The sequence below is a fragment of the Tetrao urogallus genome, assembly GCF_951394365.1.
Source record: "Tetrao urogallus genome assembly, chromosome: 2".
NCBI lineage: Eukaryota > Metazoa > Chordata > Aves > Galliformes > Phasianidae > Tetrao > Tetrao urogallus.
The window spans coordinates 44,459,880-44,485,498 of record NC_136814.1 but is presented as its reverse complement, the minus strand read 5'-3'; the positions used below and the strand labels follow the sequence as shown (position 1 = coordinate 44,485,498).

Below are 25,619 nucleotides of genomic sequence, written 5' to 3'. Positions count from 1 at the left end.
GTTGTTCTTGCAACTCTTTCCCACACATCTGCTCCTTGCTTCTGTTAGAAGACAGGGCAAGACTAGCCCTCAGCATAATGGCTCTTACATCCTTAATTGTGCTGCCACAACAAATCCTGCAGTTTTGTACCCTGCAAGCTGGTGTAAGGCAGCATGAAGTCACACCAAGATATGCCCCTCATCCCTAAGCATCCACCCACTCCTGTGCTGCACCAAACCAAGTACTGGGAAACCAATGCAGTAAATCCAGTTAGGAAACTAACCTAGGATGAAAACTGGGGTTGGGAGGTGCTGGTTTTTAGCATCTGTTTGGTGTGAACCTAGCTTGTGATGAACCTTGACTGGTTACCCCTACAGGGAAATGTACTGCTTTCCTGTGTCAAGACATCTACGCAAGTAAGAGCACATGGGAATAATTTCTTCCTAGAACATTTTCTGGGAAGTAAAACCACGGTATATTAATCAAGACTGAAATAGTTTTAAAAATAATTATAATAAAGATATATCAATTCCTAAAAGAAATTCTAAGATTAGCAAAGATACAAATTGAATAATAACTCAACATTTAAAGACAGGAAGAACTATTTTCAGTTAATACAGTATAGTAATTGTACAATAGTTTATGTGGTGGTTTTCCTATGTGTAGGCAGCAATACACAGAATTAAAACATAATCCTGATTACCTTGGGAAAATTACTTAAAAATATCATTAAAATTAATGAAATTCAATCCAACCAGACAGCACCAACATAAAACAAAAGAACTTTGACCTTGCAGGCCTTTGCTGGTTTGTACAGAAACAATCCTTTAATTTCCTACAATGGCACTTTGTGAAGAAGGTCCTAACCATTTACAAAATTGCTTTATCTACAAAATTGCAGTCACTGGGGTTGCCTGTTTAATTTTGTAGGTCTAAAGCACCACTGTATAACAAGCACTACTGAATAATGTGGGAGAACGCTTTTAGCATACACGTCTGCCGTGAACAGATCTCCCTACATTTACTGCTACCTTTGATGATATTCTCAGGCTCTGAGCTTGGCCCCAGACATGATAGTAGGTAGAATTGTTCCACAGTAACCTGAAGTCAACAGCCACCTCAGCAATAAGCAAGACCTTAAAATGTGTGTGTTCTGTGGTGGGTTTTTTTTATGTTTTTGGTTTGTTTGCTTTAAGGCAGACCTCATGATTATAATTTAAAGGGGCCAAAGTGGTGACTAAACATACAGAAAAAGCAAAGTGCTAAAAGGAAAAGCTCAGAGAAGAACAGCTCAAAGAAGTCATATTCAAACAAACCAAGTTCAGGAGTTTTGACAACAGCCAGTAGCAAAATTGGAAGAAGATGCTATAGAAGACTGCCAAAAGGAGGCATTAGTCTGCTTTCTTAGGAGAGTAAAACAGTTTTCTGAATCCAGATTATCATTACCATCACAGAATTAAGTTAAACTAACTAAAGAGAGGTGCTAGAATCATCTCCATGACCTGACAGGTGAAACAAGAAAAACTGAAAACAAAGGCACACGTAGTCCTAGCCTTACATAATAGTATATTCAGTTGTTGATAATTAATTCATCCACTCTTTATTAGTTATCACTTGGTTACTGCTTTCACACCAGATCTCTTTCATTCTAGAGACAAAAGAGTGTGCATGAGTCTAGTTGCATGTTTGCTAGATTTGCAAGATGATTCTAAAGGGAAATAAATTCTACAGTTCACTGGGAAAGAATCACAGAGCAGCTCACCTTTCTGCAACACCATCAACCAATAGGTACCTAGCAAGTGCACAGAAAGAAACAAAAGTAAAACCTCCACAGGTTAAAAATCTTCATCAGTTTTAACTGCAATACTTATAAAAATTTCTATGAACATTCAAGAAATCTTGGTCTTCACGTACTCCTGCTGCACTGATTTAAGTTCATCTTGGTTAGTGTGCACAAGAACTGAATGACATTTGAACAGATATATTACCTTCTTGTCCCAGTTTGGGCTGGGATAAAATTAGTTTTCTTCATTGCAGCTGGTATGGTGCTGTGCTTTGGATTTAAGATGTTTCAATTCTTGCAGAGCAGTGCTTACACTGTGTCAAGGGCTTTCCAGCTCCTCATGCTGCCCTGCCAGTGAGGAGCCTAGGTATGCAAAAGAAGCTCGGAGTGGACAATTAGGACTGACCAAAAGTGATCAGAAGGTGCTGTGTTCAGCAATATAAGCTGGATGAAATAAAAAGGAGAGTGGGAACATGTAGTGATTCAGAGGAATGGCGGTTATCTTCCCAATAAACTATTACATGTAATAAGACCTGTTTTCATGGAAGCAGCTGAACATCCACCTGCTAACAGAAAGTAGTGAATAAATCCCTTCGTTTGCTTTACTTGTGTATATATCTTCTGCTTTACCTAGTAATTTGTATTCACCTCCACCCACGAGTTCTTGCAATTTTATCTTTCCAATTCTCACCCCGTCCCAGTGTGCGAGGTGAGTGAGCAGCTGTGTGGTACTGCATTGCCTGCTGGGGTTAAGCCACAACAATTACAAACAAACCAAACATTTTACTTGTGTGTTTTTTTCCCACATCCAAGAAGAGGAAGCTTATTTAAAATGCTAATCAAAACTTACCCCCAGGACTCCAAATCTTTCACAGAAATTCCAGCCACAGAGAAAGTCAATTTCAAAGTTGTGATTTAGAATTACAATGGCATTCTCCTTCCCATACTTGTGGTAACTCTCCGGATCAGTGTAGAGGGTGCAATCGGTGCCTGACCACCATTCCAGTAGCATTACCATCTCTAAAATAAAGAACAAAAAATAAATGAAATTACAAACTATATGCAAAGTCACAGATTAGTAATGTACTGAAAAAACACCAGTTGCCTCAACAACACACGGTTAAAAAAAAAAGGGGGGGAGGAGAGGATACAGCAGGGAGCAGGAGAGAAAAAGGAAATAAGGAGGTAGCACGGCAGGAGAAGGAATTTTCCACAGCGACTCTGAGAAAAGGAGTTTCATTTGAAAATTACAAATTTAATATTAAAGTGGTAATACAGTGGTATCATCAAAATACGTGTAAAATTAGCATTTATGGTTTACAGTACTACAAAAAAATCACATGAAGATCAAAACAAGCTTGCAGGAGGAATAAACAGGCCTATTTCCCCTGTACACAGGTTCCTGTACTCCTAGGAGTTCTGCACACAAAACTTCTGTAAAGCACTGACAGCAAACAGGACCCCAAACCATGTCAGATTCAATTGGCTTCAGGCAAGGTAGGCTCAAACTGCAGTGCTTTCAGAAAGTCTTACTTGTAGCATAGGTGATAGTACAGCCAGTGACTGCATTTTGTATTCAGTCTGACTGCTCATGCTGGTAGCTCAATGACAGTTCCAAGCAAAGAGCCAGAGTTGGCAAACCTACAGCATTCTCCCCTTCAAGGCATACCCAGAGAAGGTACTGGTCCTCAAATTCACCCAGAAAAACTCATCCATTCCAAAGGGGACTGGTGTCTGAGGTGCCCTGCGCCCATAGCAGACTTCAGCACCTACGCAACAGAAGAGCTACAGCCTGGGAAAGTTCCTTCCAAAGCAGTGTGCCCATCCCAGACAACTGGGAGAAAACATTGATATCAGCTTTTGCTACACTGTGTCAGGACTAAATCCTCCATCCTGAAAACGTCTGTATTGTTCAAGGTGACATGAATTAGGGCGTGGATTCAAATGTGGCCACAGTAAATTGAAAGGCTACATTTTAATTTGACAGCTGGAATCGACAACATGGACATGAATCCATGAATGGTACCTGTAAGCACCTAGTTCAGTGGGATTTCCTGGTTGTAAGGTTTTGATATGTCACTGCTTTATTTTATTCAGCTGATGGTGTTTCTATTTTGTTTTCCCTCCTCTGCTCTAATACTTTTCAAGTCTCTTTAAAATGCCCAGAGCTTACATGAAACTGGCGTTAACAAACTCTGGCAAAAGAAGCAGCCCAGACACATCAGAGCCTTCCTAAAGCCACCCAGAGTCAGCTCTAGGAACAGATACAGGTTAACGTTCACACTGAAGCTAGCGCACTTTGCCCCCCAGTCTCCTCTGCCATACAAATGTCTGTCCCAACATAAAGCCTGTGATGGGCTGGGCTGCCCAAAGCCAGCCAGCAGAACCCAGAACACCAGCCTCCAGCAGGCAGTGAGGCACAGGGTCAATCTTCTCACTTCCACTTAACCTTCAAAAGTCATTTAACTTTGTTCATGTAAGTGTAACATGAGTACCCCTCCAGACTGCTTCATCCTTCTGCTTTTTACGTATTCTGTGTAATACAATTTTGATTTGGCCTAAAGTGAGACTGGTGTCCAAATGTCACCATTGTTCAGTCACATTTAAGTACCCAAGACACTTTGAAAATGGCCCTTCAGCATTTAGAGAAGTTCTCTCCCAAGCCCAGAAACAGGCTTTGAGGAACAAGCCAGAGAACTGGAGCAGTGTTCAAAAGTTGCATGTTGAGAGGATCAATTTAAAATTTTGTTTTACTGTATTTCTTTAATTCTATTCACGTCTTCTTTATAGACATGCTTCTGCCAGCTGGGGTTGTCCAGCAGAAGAACTTCTGACATGAACATTCTCCTAATTCTATACTACACTGTCAATGTCCCATCATTAAACAGAGATCGAATTATATATCATATGGCAAAACTCTTGATTTTCTGTTGAGAATTACGCTGCCACTCACTATGGTGTTTGTCAAACAAATAATAAAAAGAAGCGGTACCTAAAATCATGAATTAAGTGGCAAGCAGGTGAAAAAGAAGCAATTGTGAATCGATTGTAAGAAACCATAAACAGAAGAACTTCTGAAGACAGTACAATTATAGACTAGAAAGTAGCTTGGACATCTGCAATGAGGTCTGCTGCATGTACACCTTATGCATCATCCTTTTAACTTGTCAGAAGTAGCGGTTGTATGTTCCGCTACAGCAGATGTGCTCTGCGTTTGGCACGAGTGTATCAATCATTCATAGCAAAGTCAATAGCTCAGACAGGATACAGAACTACCATCCCTAGGGCAAAGATAAGGGGTTGGCTGGCAAAATGCGCACAGCCAAGGGGAATTATTAATATGAAATACATCTGTACAACTTTCCCTGATAAAATAGTTAAGCAAAGGGAGTGGATAGAGGTGTGGAAAAAGCCTGCACCAAGAAAATCAGTGTTAAATGCCTCAAAACTGCTCTGGATTAGCATTCAGATTTATTCCTAAAACTTTAAGAAACAAATACTAGGAGAGATAAGACAGTAAGAGCATTTTAAAAAAAAGTTGTACTTAACAGCTGGAGAGTCATTCCTCAGCAATCTCCTAGTGACAATCACACAGGTTTTGCCTTCCTATTTGCTTATCCTATCACCAAGCACAGCCTTCATATTTGTTTTGCTTGTAACTACAAGCCTGACTACTGGACTTGTGAATTTAACCTTTATTTAAGAAAATTTCTCTTGTTTCGGGCAAGAAGCTTTATCTCAATAGCGAGGGAAATAAAAAAGCAGTGGCTGTCCTTGAGGAACCCATGTCGTTGGAAGATCTAAAGGGTGATAAAAGACATGTTTGCTTTCTGTCAAAGCTATCATAATACTTCTCCACCAAACAAAGGTCTCATGTGAGGCACTGCTCTATGCTCAGAGAAAAGCAACCTTTTCTCAGAGCATATGTCTCTGCTGGAAGGGTGAGACATCTGAGGTGCTCTCCTGGCTTCAGGTAAATCCCAGGGCACCACACATCCTCATTCACCTCAGAGAAGATCAAAAGCAGGCCAGTCTTTGAACAACTTCTGAAATCCTTTCTGTTTAGATTCCCCACTGGCTTCAACTAGTGAATGAAAACAGAGAACAGTCAGGAACAAGTTTTCTACATGTTCAGTCATTATTAGCTCAATTAAAAAGCTTTTATATGACATTTTGCTGTACACTGAAGAACACTAGTGACATGAATGAATTTTATCTAACAGTGTTAAAACAGGCTAACAGACAATCTCTATTCAAATAACATTACCTTAACACAATATAAACACATTCAAGGTACAGACAAGTGACTGACTCATCAGCCCCCTGTTTATTTCTGATCAGAGCAGGTATAAGGGAACTATGTGGTCATGGCTTGAACTGGTAACTCAGCATCTGGTGAGGGATGTGGCTAGCCTAAGGAGCACACGCACACTGTTTGCACCTGCACCCTCCCTGTGACCAGAAGGGATGGACACAGAGTGGAGCCACTCTGGAGTTGTGTAAGAGCCTGACTAACAGGAGAGCATCTCTTGGACCTAGGATGCTTCATAGCCAGAGAAATCCTTCACCAGTTGCCCAGAACTTCCCCAAACACAGGGAAACTGAGTAATTAAAAAAAAACATTTGCAAACATTTACAGAATTTACAATCACATTTTAGGACAGAACACTGAGAAGGAACTTCGAAACAACCTCTTATTTGTCTGTTACTTTGCTAACAACATTAGCTAATGAAAGAACAAGTGACTCCCAGACAGGATTTTCTCTTCTTTCATCTTTACTGCCATTAATTCTATTGCCTAAAATAAACAAACAAACAAACAAACAAACAAACAAATAAATAAATAAATACAGAGATGATGGCTATGAGGCTCTTGAAGAAAAAGCCAACTTTACCTGAGGGGGAAAAATATATCCTCAAAGTCATTCCCTTTCAAGTGTCTATTTTTTTAGTTTTTCCCAACAATTTGAACAAAATGAATAATGTATCAGGCATCTCACTATACAGGTATGCCACATGCATAGAGCTCTTCATATTTTTAGTCTCAAGTACATTTCAAAGAAGCACAGACAAAAATAATTCTGTACATACTTCTGATTCTGCAGGCTTCACGTGACCAGGATCTGTGTTTGAATTAAGTACTGCAGAAGTATGTCCCTACTCCTCACCTCACATGCCTATTTCTCGCTGGTGCAATCCTGCAGTTGCTGCAGGGACACGAAGCAGAAACTGAATGCTTTTGTAAATAACATCTTACAGCCTCTCAGTTTTTAACACTTGCTTTTCTTTAATCTTTCTGCTCTTTCTTTTCCCTTCTCGCCACATCCCTTCTCTTCATGGCTCTCAGCAGTGACTAGTAATGTCTCTTTACAGTACCCTTGCATTATGCTACCAGCGTACACCCAGAATCTGACACAGAAATTTATTACCCAGAAACTCCCTGTGGTAGCTCAACAGCACAAGCTCACTCATATATGCACTCCTGCCAACTCCACAGAGCAGACAGCCAGTGAAAGCCACCTCTTCATTGTACACCAGCCAGGCTACGTAACTAAACATCAGTTTACATAGGAAAAAACTTAAAATACAATTCTTGCTCCCAACCAGGGCTGGTCCAAAATTTCTAGAGTAAGTCTTTTTCCTACCCCTTTTTGAAGAAGTTTGAGAGGCTGAATTTCACAACTAGACTGGTCAATTCACATTCACCCACATCATGGGAGTTCTCAGCTTACAAACAACTCTTCCACTGACACTTCCACACAATTCATGCATAGGGGAAAAGAAAAAAAAAAAAAATTGAAATCTCTCAGTCTGCTTGGAAGGGAACATTCCTGCAGTAAGCTACAACCAGCTTCAGGAGGGGCTGACGAGGGAGAAAACATGCTTTCAAATCTCTATTACTGATTCTTTGTTTCCCTGAGAATGTCTAGGTTTTCTACTCCGAAAGAAAAAAACAAAAAACAAAAAAACAACTACACCCTGCTACAGATAACTGGCATCTACCCTTTGTGAGGTTAGACTGCTTCCTGCCCCATCAGTACCATAATCTGATTTGCCTCACTACCTGCACTTAAAGAACAAACAACTGACAAGAGACCATCATGGATGCTAACTGGTTACTCGAAAAACATTTAAGGGAAACACACAAAGAATTTACCCAGACGTTATTTTCCATGTCAAAGTTTTGAGAGAATGAGTCATTAAAACAGCTATCACTATTCTTCTAACCTCGTATGACTTTCATTAGTAAATTTCTTTAGCTGGACTTGAGGTTTGAAACCTTGGATGTTATTACCTACCATCTCAACTGCAAAGACACCTAGGAGGTTTTCAAAAAACTTCAAGTACTGACAACTCCACAGCTCCTGGCACAGGCTATTCCAGTGCTTCACTACATCATCTAGCCTCACTACTCATTTATTCTGGTTGTCTACTTCATTTCCTGCAGCAAGTAATTATAAAGAAAGAATTGAAGTTCAGCATTCTGCTATAAGCTTGCAACGATTAGGTACAGGAATAACTGGAGCTCAGAGCTGGAACATTACTGAATGTCCAGGAGATGATGTATTATAAAAAGCATACACACATTTTCTGTCTAGCATTGCCTTCCCCATTCTGCTCCAAGCAGATTCTCATTCTCTTCAGGTGAGTATGGGAGCAACAGTGATATACAATGGAGAAATCTGGACCACTCCAAGACAGAGGTTCTGGTTTTCAATCAGTACAAAAATGTTTAAGAACATTTAAATAGAAGAGGAAAGCAAAATTCACACTTCTCTTGCCTGAGCCCCTTGCCCTCCCCCAATTAGCCTATCAGGTGATGTAATCATTTTTACCCTTGGACTTGTTTTTAGCAAAAGGATGGAATGAGATGGCAGAGAATCATGCACACAAATTTAAAGCAACAACAACAACAAAAAACCCTTTCTCTATTGGCTGCAGGTCCGCTCTTGAAGATTTCTGCCCCACTCCCTGTGGGAGATCCTGTCAGCAACTCCCTTGAATAACATTTCAAAGACTTGCATGGCTGTGCTTTTAGGGCTAGAAATCACCAACAGAGGAATCCAGAAATGATGATTTAATTCCCCACCCACCACAGTAAATTACTGGATGTGCTTTCAAGGCAAAAGATAAATGCAGTCCAGTCCTTTCATATATTCAAGCAGAGAGACTCATTTATTTCAGCATTTGCTTGCAGGAAGTTCCTTTAATGCAGTTTTCTTCACCAATCTTATATTTCAGCAAAGACTGTGCTTTTTTTTTTTTTGCCACAAGTAACTGAGGTCAACAAAGTATGTGATGATCAAAGGAGTTAGTACCAACCAACAGTGAAAAACAACATGCAGCTTGGCAAGTTTCCATGACACCAACATATGCTTTGTATAGACATGAAACCAGGCAGTCGCATCTCTTATGGATATGGTTTCCTATTGTCCAAAACACCACTGCCTCTCTAATATTGCATATAGGAACACCACCGTAGGAGAACTGCTTAGTAAATCAGAAATGGTAGCAAGCCACTCACTGCAAGTTTCTGTGCAAAATGAACACCAGCCTTATTTCAACATTTTCTTTAAAGCGACTTCCTGTTTGAATAAACACATTGAAAATATATTTTTTTTCTTTTTCCTAGGCCTTACAATCTTTAAGCCAGCGTATCTTAAATTTAAGCTACACGTTTCCACTTAGCTGTTTTTAGTAAATATTTTCACTGTTAAGACTTGTACAACATGACCATCACATTTAAAACAATTACGTCACTGCTCAGCTCTTCACTGGAATTAGTTAACACCAGGAGGGAGGTGACAGCCCAAAGGCTACTAAATCTAGCTCACAAGTAACCCCAAGCAGTTCATTGGGAAGAAGTCTGGCCTACTGTTAACCATGCAAAGACAACATAAGATGTCAAAGCATCTCCTCTTCCTCAGATCATTTCCTTAGGTTCTCTGTAGGGCTAACAACTCCTACATAAGGGAGCAAGACTTCAAAATTTCATTGTGCTAAATCATAGAATCATAAAACGGCCTGGGTTGAAAAGAACTATAAAGACCATCTACTTTCAACCCCCCTTCCATGGACAGGGTCACCCGGAGCCACATCCAGCTTGGCCTTGAATGCCTCCAGGAATGGGGCATCCACAACCTCCTTGGGCTACCTGTTTCAGTGCATCACCATCCTCTGAGTGAAAAACTTCCTCCTAATATCTAACCTAAAACTCCCCTGTCTCAGTTTAAAACCATTCCCCTTTGTCCTATTACTATCCACCCTTGTAAACAGCTGTTCCCTCTCCTGTTTATACACTCCCTTCAAGTATTGTAAGGCCACAACGAGGTTCCCCCAGAGCCTTCTCTAAGCTAAATAAGCCCAGTTCCCTCAACTTTTCTTCATAGGAGAGGTGCTCCAGCCTTCTGATCATCAAATCCCCAGGACTTGCTTTGACCACTCACCATAATCAGAAGCAGGTTTATATGACATTACCTGATAATTCTCGTTCTACAAACAAAAGAGATACACCGAGCCCAACACATCCAGGCTACACTGAGCCATTCATATGGTATGGTAAAAGAAACTGCCATAAAATCAAAGAGATGTTGAAGATTAGTACAATGCTGTAAAGGAGAACCATGCCAAAACGTGCAAATCCCCTGTGAGTTTCCCCTCACTGCAAGCAAGGTATTGAGGACCTGGAGCAGGTACAAAGAAGGGCAACAAAGCTGGTGAGAAGTCTTGAGCACAGACCTTACGAGGAGTGGCTGAAGGAGCTGGGATTGTTCAGTCTGGAGAAGAGGAGGCTCAGGGGAGACCTTATTACTCTCTATAACTACCTGAAGGGAGGCTGTAGTGAGCTGGGGGTCAGCCTCTTCTCTCGTGTAACTAGCAGTAGAACTAGAGGGAACAGCTTCAAGCTGCGCCAGGGGAGATTCAGGCTGGATGTTAGGAAATATTTCTTCTCTGAAAGTGTGGTCAGGCAATGGAATGGGCTGCCCAGGGAGGTGGTGGAGTCACCGACTCTGGAGGTGTTCAAGGAACATTTGGATTTTGTGTTGAGGAGCATGGTTTAGTGAGTATTATTGGTGATAGGTGGATGGTTGGACAGGATGATCTTGAAGGTCTTTTCCAATCTTGGTGATTCTGTGAACTATCTGTTGTTGCCTTTTACTCAACCTAGGTAAAGAAGGATCTCCATGAAACATTTCTGACATGGGATACTAAAGTATTCAATACAAATTAATAAGTTTTATCAGTGACATAAAATCAGAACACACTTTACAAATCAGATAACTTTGAGAGGCAAGGTAACAGAAACTGCATTAATTTTGATAGAACAAGCCTTGCAGAACTAATAAAACAGAAATGATGCAAGACAGAAGGGTCTGGGAACATTAGCTTATGTTCTGGTCTACTCTTATTATGCAGCTCTAAGAAGGAAAAAAAAGATGTCATTATGATGTTCTTTCCTGGAGAGAAAAGGAATGGCTCCTTGCAATAGTCAGATCATCTCTGGGCCCGCACATCAGTAACAGACATTCATGCTCAGGAAATAAAACTTGAAACAAAGCAGATGTAGACCAGGGCTACCACGATGACAGGAAACCAGAACAGCTTGGCTCACTTAAGCTATCAAAAAACATGCAGGAAGAGGATTGGGTAGCCCTCACAAATATCACTTAAGGATGTTGGGAGGCTAGCAGTGGGGAAAGAAAGAAATTTAAGCTAAATACCACTGTCACAAGAACAGCTGTGTAAAATGACTGGAAGCACAGATATATGTATATTCTCAAGCTTACTCTAGTTCCTTTAACTGATATTCCTATTTCCTAACAGTAGAAAAGAAGTGCAGTATTTTCCAAACAGACTGCACTATACACCAATACCTCCTGTCTTCCATCACTGCAAAGCTATGCCACCACAGATGAGGAGGAAGCCAGCATCTCTCAGGCAAAGCCTTCTGGCTTAAGGAGGGAGGTGTCAGCCTAAGAGAGTTCTCAGTCAAGAATCACCTTCCAGGATAAAGATCTCAAAATCTGAGCATGCAAAAAAAGTAAACATGAATTATTTAGTGGATGTCTTAATCTTCCCTATTATTTACTCAATCACAGCTGAATTCTTTGACATAATGAATCATTAGCATTTCCTTAATTAGAGGGCTATGATCAGTGTTCATTCTTAGGACCCAGAACAGCTCACACATTCCTGTGACTTTTTTTTTTTTTTTTTGCTATATGCATTGTTTGGAAGTACTAATTAAATCATATAACAATTAGAAAACTTATGTGACTCAAGTGAATTTTGTGTGTTTAATGCATGTAGGAGTGGAAGCTATTTTCACAAATCTCTCCTTCTAGCATCTGTTGTAACAAAAGTCTTCATTTCTACACAGACCAAGTTTCAAATCAAATAAAAACTTAGTTCAGAACAAGAAAGCACATCAAGAGAGAAAATCCTATTGCTCTCATTACTCTAGATTCGCATCTTCAACATGTTTAACCTTCACTTCCAGCTCCTGATAAAAAGGGATGGGAATTAATCTCTGAGAAGAATGATTGATGATAAAAGACACTATCAGTTGCAATAGAAAGTAATCTTTAGCACAAATTAGGAGAATCAGAGAATTCAATTAGGAAACTGAGCAAAAAGTAATTTAAACCCTCTAGTTAGGAATAGCTACATTTCCTAGAGCTGTAAGAACTGAAAGAATTAAAGTCTGCACAAAACAGCAGAACAAGAAAACCATGGTAATGACAGCCAAGGTTCCATTCATATTTCCACTTACTTTTGATTTCAGATAATGAGTGTGCTTCTGAAGAAATAGCCACTTATTACCAGAAGTAATATGCTAAAACAACATATTTTTAGGAGTTAAGGCAGATAACTTGTACATAAGTCTTCCTATGAAAAACAAATCTGTCTGAATTTCAGAACTGGAAACAAGTTGACTTAGTACCTATATTGTACCACTGCAGTTACTTCAGCATTAATTTAATGGCAAATAGCCACTGAACCTCTATCACTTTGAGAACATTGTTCAGAACAAAACCATTACTCATTTTTCACTTGCATTCCCTGAATTCCCTGTCTCTGCCTGTAATCTTGCAGCATCTCATCACGTGTTGAGAGAAAAGAGCTATGTCTCCTGATGCTTATTTTAGTTTCTGAATTCTTAACAGTGACTTTCACCAAGTGTGCCTCAAAGGGACAATAAGGTCACAAACTACAAGTCAAACAAATGGCTTTCATGAATTAAAAATAAAGCACAACAGATCAAATATACCCATCAAATACTCATAAAGCTGTGACACTTGCATGGAGCGTAGAGTTTAACTCTTCAAGCTGAAGTTATCCAAAGAGATAAATACATAAGAAATACTTCTTAAAACAAAGAAAGAAATAATGCAGTACATATCAGAAATACTACATTCAGTTAAGACAGATGTGCTCCCAAAAACTCAGTAATATAACACCATAGGTAAGGATCACCTGTGCCTCTCAGATAACATTCACAGTTTGATTGTGCTTACTCTAACATCTCCTCAAGCTTAAGTGCAGGAAGAAAGTTAGAAGAATCTACGTGCATTCAGGCCTGCTCAGAAAGCTGGCAGCTTATTTGCTCCAGCAGGAGAGGATGTGAAGGTTCCACCAATTTGTCATCTGCTCAAATTGAAAGGGTGCCTGCAAAAGAAGCTTTACTAGCTTTCTGCTCTATAGTCCAACTAGTACAATTGTGACACACAGATGTGCTATTTCTAAGCACACTAGCTTCTTTCTTTTGAATGACTACTGCCATATTCTTGGAATTATTTGCACAGAATAGCATTCCTTGCAACACATGATTTAGCTGATGTGGTCAACATAATCAATAGGCTCAAGGCTCATGCTCTTCTATTCCATTACCAGAAAAATAGGCTTCATCAGTTACAAAAAGCAGAGTTGTTCCTCTCTGGCAACCAAGGCATTTTCTTACTAAATGCTTTGCAAATGAAAAGTAGCAGCCAGACATGCAATTTCAAGTAGATACAGGAGGAAGGTCTCACTTTTCACAGAAGTAGTAAAATTAAGACCTATCATGCAAACATGGTGTGCACATGTTGGGAGCAGAGGAGTATCATCAAATTGGATGCGCACACCCTGCAGCATTTCTCTTAGACTTTATCACAATTATTTCTAGCAAAACAAGATCAAAGAAACAATATAAAATACCTTTAGATTCTCACAGGTGGTAAGCCACTTGAAGCTACAAGAGACATAGTAGAAGCCCCCTAGTAGTAGCAGTTGGCTGCTGCATCGGATCCACAAATGGCAGGCTGCAGATGTTAGGTTGCAAGCTGGCACTGCGCCTGAGGTCTCCAAGGTTCCATACAAGCCATTTAGACCTTCTCTAAAGTCTGCAAAATACTATTGAAGCTTCTACAAAGCTGGAAAGTCAGTGCAAATAAACACTGTTTACCATATGAATTTAATGATCTTATTTGAAAGCTTCGGCAAATAAGACTGGTACCTACACCGCTTCTTCAATGTACTTAAAATAGCTTGCACCACAACAGAATCAAGGAGAGGAAGCACGTAGGGGTGCTCCAGTCCTCTCTCATTACGGGCCTGCTTTTTGAAAACTGCAACTTTCACCGGTTCAGATCCTTTTCCAGTTGCAGCATAGGCTGATAGCACTGGAAGAAGCAACCTCAGCAAGTTCATTTGAAGGACAGAAATCACTCATAAGTTGAGTTGCTGTGATTATCATTCCTTATTTCTTTCTGACTGCTAAGGGTGTGCCCAGGAAGCTTGTGAAAACACAGAACAGGGACAGAATACAACACTCGAGTCAGATAGCATACAAAGCCTCCTCCAGAAGCTTGGTCCTGTTAGATGATGCCCACTTGGAAGTTTCCACAAGAATGAAGTCATCCTAAAATTCTGAAAATCCAGGTTTTGCAGCACATCAAATCACTCCTTGACACAGTGCATAAATAAAACAAAAACAGATCTTGAAGTTCTTAAATGAAGACTACTTTTATGAACTTTATGCAAGACATACACCTTCTCTCACAGGAAGATACACAGGAGGGAATAGAGCAAAGGCAGCACACTGTATGTGCTGCAAAGAAGGAGTCTTCAGGAGAGCAGGTGGGAAGGTATTTCACACACAGGCTGCTGTAAGCAGAGCACAACGATAGCTGCTCAAAGGCCTGCTCTGTGCTGAGATAGCCAGTGACTGGCAAAGAGTAATACACTAAAAGGAACAGTTCATAAATGCATATTTTGGAACATGTACAAACCAAACCACCAGTTTAAAACAATAACGACCCCCCTTCTGCCAACACGCTCAGTAATTTGCCAATCTAACTTTTAAGATTAAGATTATAGATTTGGAGACAGGATGATGCATTAGATGTGAAGTTAAAAATCAAATTGAAAAATAAATAAACCCAATCCTACCCACATCTAGTTTTGTAATTTGTAGTTCACAAATTACAAGTGCAATGTAAGCCCAAATGTGAATTTTGCATTAGTCTTAACTAAATACTTTTTCCTCAAGACTGATGATACACTCTCCTCCCCCACTTTTTTTTTTTTTTTTAATTTAATATACAACGACACTTTCTTAAATTGGTATAAAAATAATCTTCAACTTTGGTTTAGTCACTGCTACAGCAAATTGAGTAACCCTAAATAAGGGAAAGGCTCTTTGCACTTATTACAAAGCTAGAGCTTTATCTGTGGTTTGTTCTTCTTGGCAATTTGATCTCAATGCTTGATTAGTCACTGAATTAAAACCTACTACACATACATATGCAGGAATTGGCTAACGTAATAAGTGAAAAATACTTGACATCACTGAAACATCCTGGCTGAAATTTTGATGGTAGACATTACAAACTGCAGTTCTGGTGCTTTCTTTGCCTCAGCTCCCTGAATGTGATGCATTTCATGTTCTTACAGAATGAAGAGAAGCATTTTATTGATAAAAGTGTTTCATGCTCTTTGTAGGAGCATCAACATTTTCTCAGATGAAACATACTGAACTAGGTCCAAATCTACAGATGATTTATTACGGCCACACCTGCACTGCTGAAATGCAGCCAGGCTATAATTGCTTTGGGAACCCAAATCAGAACCACATTTAATGAAAGGCCTTAAGTGCACAAGCTTTCAAAGAATCCTGGAAGTTACAGAGTATTTCAGATCTTCACAGGGGTACTGCATACAACAGGCAGTGAGAACTTAGTGATTAAGAGGACAGAACCTTTGTACCTCAAGGCACACCTCTCGTACTTGAGCTAACAGCTCTGCTGCGGCCACAAGCCAGCCCTGGCCCAGACCCCGTCCTGACCCCTGGCCCAAACCACTGTGTGCTGACTCATCACTACTTCACGCCAGCTTCCCCATCTCTCACTCCTGTATTTCCCTCCCATTCAAAATGTGCATCATTCAGGTTTGATCAAATGGATTCTCTTCTCTGGCCCACAAAACATAAACTACATTTTTCCTTCACATGAAGAAGAAACATTAAGTCTGCATATGGGTTCTTGAAACAGGAGGTTTCAACTTGTGCTGCCTGTTCTAGCATAACCCAGAGCTAGAGAGATGGAGAAATACAGAAACTAATGCAGCAACAACTTCTTTAGTAACTATTCCTTTTAAACCATCTCCATGTTGAAAGTTAAAAACAATCCTCTCCTACGGAAAAAACAGCTGCACACTTCACACATCTCATTTCACAGCTTTTTCCTATCTTTTATCCCCAGACAAGCTGCCCACAAAACAGCTTCTTCTCTCCAAGTTCTGTGCGTGTGGAACAAAGCCAGCCTGGCAAGTACAATGGCTCTAACACATAGGCAGAACTTCAGTAGTCACTGCTTTGAAATGCTCTTTTCAAACCCTCTGGGGAAATTAATTATTTAACAGCCACGTGTCAAAGAGATTTGTCTCACATTTGAGGACTCCTCTTATCCTTCCTCCCCGAGGAATTTAGCAGTACTCCTATGTTTCAACAAACCAGCAGTTCCTCGTGGCAACAGGACCAGTCAGCGCAGATAACAATCAAGCAGACAATCACCAGAGCTGCCCCCAATGGCCGGCATGCAATTCCTTGCTGTTAACTTAATAAGGCATCAAAGAGGGAAGTAGGAATGACCTTCCAATTGCAGCACTGCAGTTCAGCAAACTGTCCAAGCTGATCCCATTCTATTTTTTTTTCCTACTGAAGTTTACTTTTCATATTTCAAGAAAGCTGTCCTACACCAAAAGCATCCGTGTACAATAGACTGTGCATATATGATGGCAGACAAGCTTCCTATCCCCCTTTTAGACTTCTTCATTTAAAAATGGGATTATGACTACTGGACTTTCCCATATCAACAAGTCAAGGACATGAGCTAGAAACAAAGCACAGAGTCATGTATCCTGACTTTTAATGATTTATGAAGGTCAGCAATGACATTACATTCTATTCAATCTATGTCAAAATATTCAACAGTACTTTCAGCCTTCTCACAGTGTTCAGAGGAGCAACATTTGAAAAACAGCTCTAAAGATTATCATGGCACTCCAATATCCTACAAAACGGAAGAACCTAGCATACCACTACTCTTAAAGAAGATTCAATTTACATCTTTCCAACAAAGAACTTTTCAGTTACTTCTTTATATGGCTTTCACATCCCGTAGCACCAAACATTAGGTCTAAGTCACTAAGTCCTACAGTATTACCCACAAGGTTTGGGACACTCCCAAGACATCACTTGCAAGGAAATCACCAATTAGGAAACCATAAATTTTAGGCATGAATTAATGGAGATTCTAACACTGAGTCAGAGCCTACGAATACACAAGGAAGACAAACTCCATAGAAAGCTTAAATTCATCCAGAAAAATTCCGAACTCTTAGCATTTAGAAATATATTGAACAAGTAGTCTCCTAATAAAAGAAAAATGTACCATGGTCTCAATTTTAAACTTTAGTTAAGCAAGGAACATATGAAAACTAAAGAAATATCACAGTTATTTTGCCTGTGTAACTCCTTCCTTCTTTATAAGAACAAAAAGGCAATACGTGTACAATTAATAAAACACTGATATATTTTTGTGGTTAGGAAAACTTCTTCATAAAAATTCAACAGAGAAAATCAGTTTGCATTCAGTTTCTGGAAAAATAACCAAATTCAATCAGTAAAAGAACTCTGAATACTGAAGGGTTAATATATCCTGTCATTCATATGAAAAACAGCACTGCAAAAAAGCAAGGTCAGATGAACCCCATTAAAATGGCTCAAATTTGAAGGGTTTTGTTTTCTATAGCTAGATTGCCTATATAGAACCTCCAGCAAACTGTACAGCATTAGTACCTTGCACATCTTTGGTTAAGACCCTATTTGAGCTAGGGAAAAGGTCTGGAAAATGTCAGAGAACACTATGAGTTTGTTTGCTTTAAGAAAAAAAAATCCAATAAGAGATTTTCCACAGCATTTAAGGATGGTACAGGAAAGGTGCTACTATAAAGTAGCAAAGCAATATCAAGAAGAGCTACTGTCAAAAGCCTCACAGCTGCAGATCTCCCACATTTTCCAAAAAACCAGGGTAAGTTGTTTTAGAAGTGACAGGCAAAAATTAAGCCCATACAATCACTCTATTATCTTACCTATCTCAAGCGGCAGATTCATTCATCCAAATTGTTCATTAGAAGTACATACTGATTCCTGGATTTTTGGTCATAAGTACCAATAAGTAGTGAGAAATCTGTGTAGAATGGGGAAAAAAACTCACGTATTAGAATACTCACCTGTGTTTTAACCTTCAGTGAAAACTCTACACTCATAGGTGCAATATAGCATTTCTAAATCAAATTTCAAATAAAAGAACTGAAGAATAATCATACTGAAGTGCAATTTCCCCTTCAACACCATGAGATAACACAAATGTTTGCTTTTGGCACCCTAATGTAGTCTGAGTACAGAAAGAGCATACAACTTAAGAGTATCAATAAAAGTGGGCTAACAGAAGAATAAAACAACCTACCCACAAACAATTAGACAGTAATCTTTATTATCTCTCTCTTTGTGGTTTCTCATTTTGCTTTGAACATTGTTTCAGCAAGGACCAAAATGGGTCTGGCAAAATAATAACTGCCTCTCCCAAGCCCAAGCAGACTAAAGAACTGTCTTGCATACACTTTCATTTCCCTCTTTATCCAGCATTAAAATGTTCAGAATTCTGAATATTATGTTGAAAAAAACATGTTTAAGAAAAAATTTCTACAAGATGGATGTAGGATATTTAGCAACACAGCAACACACATTTATAATGCCCAACAAGACCTTGCTACCTTAACAACAGTCTCCGAAGCGAGAAAACAACATAATCCACAAGTAAGAAGATTTAACATGTTTGCAAACAAGTCACAAACTATCTTGTCATGGAGGAGCACCAAGCATGTGCAATCAGAAGCTCTTTCCACTCAAGAATCATAATGAAAGACCTCAAACAACTGCTGAAAGGAAATATTGCTTCCCACTAGTTTCAAAAGATTCCTGCACAAAATGAGTAAGACATCACTGCACCAGCTGCTGAAATCCTTGATGTACAAAGAGCCTAAAAATCTACTCCGAAATATGTTCCTATGTGATTTTAATGCTTTTGAGAGAGGGAGAAACACCGTGGTATGTGCTTCTAGTGCTGCACACTGCTCAAAAGGGAGCAGAAAAGTAAGAGATGCAGCCAACTGACAGCAAACCCCAAGACAACACATGTGTAATATTCACCCTTAGTAAGGCAACAACTCAAGCAACTTGTAAACATTAATGCCTCATTCTGTGCTGTGACTTGGATCATAGAACTACGAAGGTTGGAATAGACCTCTAAGATCATCCAGCCCACCCATCCTCCTAATGAGGTTCAATAAGGCCAAGTGCAGGGTGCTACACTTGGGTCAGGGCAATCCCAGGTGTTTATACAAACTGGGGGAAGTTCTTCTTGAGAGCATCCCTGCAGAGAAGGACTTGGGGGTCCTGGTAAACGAGAAGCTGGACATGAGCCAGCAGTGTGTGCTTGTAGCCCGGAAAGCCATCTGTGCTCTGGATTAAAAAAGGGGTGGCCAGCAAGGAGAGGGAGGTGATTGTCCCCCTCTACTCCGCTCTTGTGAGGCCCCATCTGGAGTACTGCATCCAGGACTTTATGTGGGCACTGGGAACGCATGCCATCAAATAAAAAATTGAGGATTAACATGGCCTCAGTACTATCACACATGCTCATCTGGATGCCCATTTCTTGTACTGTGATGCTTACAGCTGTATGTGGGAGGAATTAATTTCACTGTTTCATAACAATCAGCTAAGATGATGAGCCTGAAGCAGTTCTTGGTTTCACCTGATTTTGTTTCTAGAAAGCTCAGTTATAAGAAGAATCAATTTCCATCTCGTTTTCTCTGCAGTCTGTAAGCAGGCATCAGGGGGTGCCCATTTGCATGCAAAGAAGGGCCTTCCCCTCAGAGGGATTTACAAACTGCAGCCAACACACTGTAACTTTACCCAGAGGTGTAATAACATCCCTTTCAAAGCACAAGAAAGCTATTAGTACTACTATAATTAATTTATAAAGGCAAATTAGAAGCAAAGACAATTGTTTTTAAAACCCTTATGCATCCTTCCACACAGTCATACTCTCATTGGCAGATCTTCTGTTTATGCAGTGCAAAGTTCGTCTTGGGCTGAGAGTCAGTGGAAGGCCAGTTAGCCACTCAAGTGAGGAGCACAGGCTGCTTCTCAATAGAAGGAGAAGCTAATTTTCCACCAAGACAGAGGCAGCAAGAGGACAAGTTATCAACCGCTGCTTCACTCATAGCCAAATACGTTCCTGAATAAGCACATCCAACACCATTAAAGAAGCCATTCATCCAATGTGTATGTCTCAGTCTCAGCACTCAGCAGTTATGTCCCATGCAGCCAACAGGTGCCCAGCATACTCTGCTCACCTGGCAGTAGCACTGCATCAGCCTACGAAACACAAACTAGTACTGGATATACAAGTCATTCTCCCACTGCCTCCACAAGCCACACAGCCATGTGCACACGTAGCACTATAGCCAAGATAACCTGCTCTCTCAACAGGCTTGGCCAACTTCACAGTTCTCTTCTGCTAGTGCAGAAGAGCTGTGCATGGTTTGCTTTCCCCAGATAACAAGGAGGCAAAAGTATTCTCATCTCTTCCAATTTAAGTACAAGCATCAGCAAGAACTGTGATGCGTTCCGCACTTTCTTCCTCAGCATAGTCCTTAGCTCTCCATTTTTTGGAAGAAGAGACTGAGGACAAAGTGCCCCTAAATTATTTAAAAACAGAAAATAATACTGATTGCTTGCCTAACCTGCATTCCAACACCATTTTCCAAATGCACTTATTTTTAAAACTTATTACCATCTTGCACAGGTTTGCAGTGTTCAATTTCCCCACTAGCGCTGCACTTTGCAGAGTTCAGTATCAGGAAGAAGTTATCAGGGCTGACACTTTACAAAAGCGGGTTAACAGATAATTGAATCAGTCAGTGAATACACACTGGGAGCTAGAAAACACTGACTGAAAGTTCTAAGCCTAAAGGTCTTCTTTTTTCTAACATTTGAAATATAACAGAAGTTGTGCAACTCTTGGCACTTCTCAAGTGCAACACTGACAAAAAAATAAATAAGTTTTCCTCTTGGCTAGCTGAATTTATCTACTCTCCACAACTAACATTCCCCTGTATGCACTGAGGCATACAGGGTAAAGAAAACTACAGCTAACCACTCCCTTGCAGATAGCTGTCAAAGGAGTTAATGGATAAAAAAAGAGAGTTTATTTGCAGTAAAACACATAAAGTAACTTGGACTTCTAAAAGCAACCTAAATTACAGTCTGATGAACAGTCACTATCTGAAGAGCAAGAAGACCGAACAAAGCTTCCAATGTGCAATTAAGAACTTTTCACCAGTTCCAATTTCATAAAATGCCACTTCAAAACAAACCAACCAACCCCACCAAAAAACCACAGCCTATTTAACAGAACCATTATTTTTCAGTATATTGATGCCAATAATAATGGTGTCAGAAAGTATCCCCATCTCTAAAACATAATAAATTAGGTCAGAACAGAAGCTAAACTCTCCTTGTCTGACCAAGTCACAATTCACAATTGTTTTGAAGACACCTTCAGTAATGGAGTCAACTGTGTGCAGTTCTGTTCCCTTCCATTAAAACCAAGTTGCTGCTCTAGTAAATCCTTTCTATACATACAATAAATTCAAACTGGATACCAAGTAATAAATTACCAAGTAATAAATACTATAAATTCAAACTGGATACCAAGTTTTTACTTCTTTTCTAACTTTAATCAATAAGCAGTAGTTTATACTATATCACATTAGCCTGCTGGGTTGTCAGTCAGTATGATATGGTCATATTCACAGTGGAGAAGCAGCCGCTCACACAGCTATGTCTCCAACTATCAAACCACAGTTATTCCATGTGGCCTTCTTACAGCATGAATACATTTATTTGAGCTAGTCTGACTTAATTCAGATAAGCAGATATGCAAGCATCTCCAACTCAGGCTGAACTACCGTAGTGAGGAAAAGGCATTCACCAGAAGAATAGACTAATTTCCTGTATACAGTATGAGAGCAGACATTGCACTTGCACAAATGAGTTTACTACATTCCCATAGTAGAAATGAGAAAGGAAGAAAAGGGATAGAAGAAAACTTCGCCACTGTTCAAAATACAAGAATACTTTCCCAAGGGCATGGTGTCAAGGGTGAAATGCTCTCTTCCAGCTCCAACAGTTGGGTTAACTTACTGATTCAGGATTTAACAGCCACTGAAGGCAATGTGATGCATACCCCCAGTGCAATGCATAGGAGTCTGTATGCTCTCCATGGCTAAGTTTCAGAATCTCAAATACTTTTCGCTTATGTTACGTGTTCATCAGCACACCAATGCCCCACAAAAGTCATTATATTACACATAGACTACTACAAAAACACATCAGTTTTGACTAACTGATCTACTGCAGCTCTTTCAAATACCTATTTTAATGATGTGTCACATTCCCCTTTTCAAACATCACTCAGATAAAGGTGAATCATTTGCCAGTTTGCAAAGCTGTTCTGTACAGCTCAAATAGCTGTCTTTATCCTTAAGCTAGTCTATTCTGAGCATGATGAGGCAAAAATCTCACAACACAACCTGTTTCAGTGGAGACTGAAGACTAGATTAACAACCCTGAATAAAAAGCCATCCTCCCAAACAAGGGCAAGCATGCAGTATTACATGCTCGTATTTACATAGTGACCGGCCTCAGATACAGATGAGACTATGCTGAGGGCAGCTAAAGGCTTCAGCCTGAAGACTCGCAAGTCTGATGTCTCTCCATCAGGTAGCCAAATGGCTGAATGGGGCAGAAGGTATTGCATTAAAAATAATATAGATACAAAAACCTGCCTTTGCCCTAAAGGAAAATTTACACATGCTGTTTCCTATATTCCATGGCTTCAAACATATTCTGTGCCACCAGAAAAAAAGTAAAAATTTGGCCACATTCATGGCACTGTTTATACATCAGAACAAATACTACTTGCAAACTCACTACTTCAGGGACACACACATGGACAACAAATGTGAAATTCCTTTATGACAATTGTCTCTTTATCATAGAAATACTAAAACAGTACCTGCAATTTATTTGGGCTCATAGGTCCTGATGCAGCTTTGAAATCTGAATCAAAAGTCTGTTTGAAAAGTAATGCCTTGATGAGTTTCATGGCAGACTCACTGATGAGAGACAAACAATCTCCAACAGCCTCCAGCTCGAGATATGTGGCAGATTTCTCCCTTAAGTGGTTAATTACGATCATTAACAATGCTTCCTCCTTCTCAGGTTCCAAGTAGTGACTAAGTAGCGTGGAGGAAACCATTTTGCTATACTCCTGCAACACAGCTCTTAATCGTTGTCTTGGATAGCTGTTTTCTTCATATGAAACCACCCATAACTTACTCCCATTGACAGTAACATTATATTCAGATCATCTTTAGGGAGCCTCATAAAGCATGCAATTTTTAACAGTTTGTTTTAGAATCCACTTTCAAGTTTCAGAAAGGCCTGGATCAGTTACTCTGGAACACGGACACATTTAACAGCATACATAACTACTAGACAAGGGACACTTCTGTATTTGTTAACAGCTTCTGGTGAGATTGCACTCTGCTGTAAGTTGATAGTTATTATGTTGAAGACAGACGTTGCAATAAATCATTGCTGGAGCCATAGCTTTTCAGAAACAAGTCTATAAGCTTAGTGATATCACTGAGATGCTCTGATAATCCACTGCTGATGGGTGGAGATTCTACCCACTTCTTAACAGAGAAGTTAATATAAGAAGAGAATATAAAAGGATATAGATCTCAGTCTTTGTACTGGAACGATTAGTCAACAGTCAGTGAGTTGTCACGACTCTCAGTTTATATCCTGAGCATATACTATCTACTCCTCTAGAGACTCCCATTTCTTTCAAAACTTAGAGGCTACCTGTTGTACCATACGTTGTGAACTACATGCTTATACTGAGTACACTGAGATGCAGCTTAAGGCCTGAAACGCTCATTCAAGCAAACAGTTTACAAGTGGCTTAAGAAATCAACATTGAATCACTGTTTTTTTTTTTAAATTATTTCCTATTTCTGAATAGCATTCACATATGTAAGTTTTACAAAGATCAAAAACAAAATATAAAGAGATTGAAAGTGCTATCGGAAATGACTTGTTAGCAATGCAAACCTACAAACAGTACATGTTGCTGAGTTATGCTCTTATTTGCTCAATATTTCTCATTTGGCTTAATGCAACATGATGGATAGTCAAATGAGAGGCAGTGTTTCTTCATTATCCTGAGTCAAGCAAGTATCCCAATATCAAAGAACAAAACATTTCAGCAGAACAGTACATTCCAACAATGCAAACACCTCTCCACACAAACGCAAGCGCTGTAGGAAGCAGTAATGATCTTTATATATGTTACTTTGACAACCATTTCAGATTTTTTTTTTAAACAATTCCCTCAAGACAAAATATGAAAATAGCTTAAAACAAAACAAAAACAAAATCTTACGGCTTGAAATGCAGTAAGCCAGCCTGCAGTTGATCCTCCTGAACAGTTGCTTGTTGATTGGCCAAAGTATAAGTGTAAAGAGTTGAATGAAGTTAATGATCAGTCCTGACACTATAAATATGTAGCAGATCAGCAGGTGGCAAATGAACTGAGACTTCAGAAAGCCAACGATGTCCATGATTTGCTGAGAAAGCAAGAGGGTACCTTCAGACCCAAAATTCAGAAGACAACCTGCAAAATCAAATAGTATCAGCAGTTACAGAGTGCATTTGTTTCCACAAACAGATTAATACAGATGTCATACTGTACATTTAAATATCTGAATGAAACTTAATGTCTTTATTTAGAATAAGGCCTGATTAAAATACTTCCAAGAGTAAGCATGGAAAGAGAACATCATATTACTGTATCAATTTACATTTGGCTTTGGAAACAAATTTTCACATTTCAATTCTAATTCTACAAGACACAAAGCATGCGCCTCTATTCCATGCAGTGTAATGCTCCACTTTCAGGCCTTCACTGCTAAAAAATGAGCAAAACATCCACTTACATTTTGAATTGCCAGTACTTTATAAGACACATGCTGTGGCCTCTGCTATATTTAAGAGCAGCTCCAAAATTTGCAAGTCTCAAAGCGTGCCGTTTCAACAAAAGCTTGCTAGTGTTAATGATACTTTACCCAAAGAACTGCTGGGACTTTTATCACACCCACAGGATACTTCTTTATTATGGA

General features: G+C 39.6%; 1 protein-coding gene across 1 annotated transcript in view; it reads right to left on the bottom strand.

The window, feature by feature from the left end:
• The window catches only part of AGPAT4 (1-acylglycerol-3-phosphate O-acyltransferase 4), a gene marked incomplete at both ends in the record, with an annotated part of 51,801 nt that extends 26,740 nt beyond the window's left edge, over nucleotides 1–25,061 (bottom strand). Inside the window, 2 exons of the mRNA XM_079550326.1 lie at nucleotides 2,614–2,783; nucleotides 24,884–25,061. Of these exons, the coding sequence (XP_079406452.1) occupies nucleotides 2,614–2,783; nucleotides 24,884–25,061 (348 nt within the window). The remainder of the gene's footprint in view (nucleotides 1–2,613; nucleotides 2,784–24,883) is intronic.
• Nucleotides 25,062–25,619: the final 558 nt, after the last annotated feature.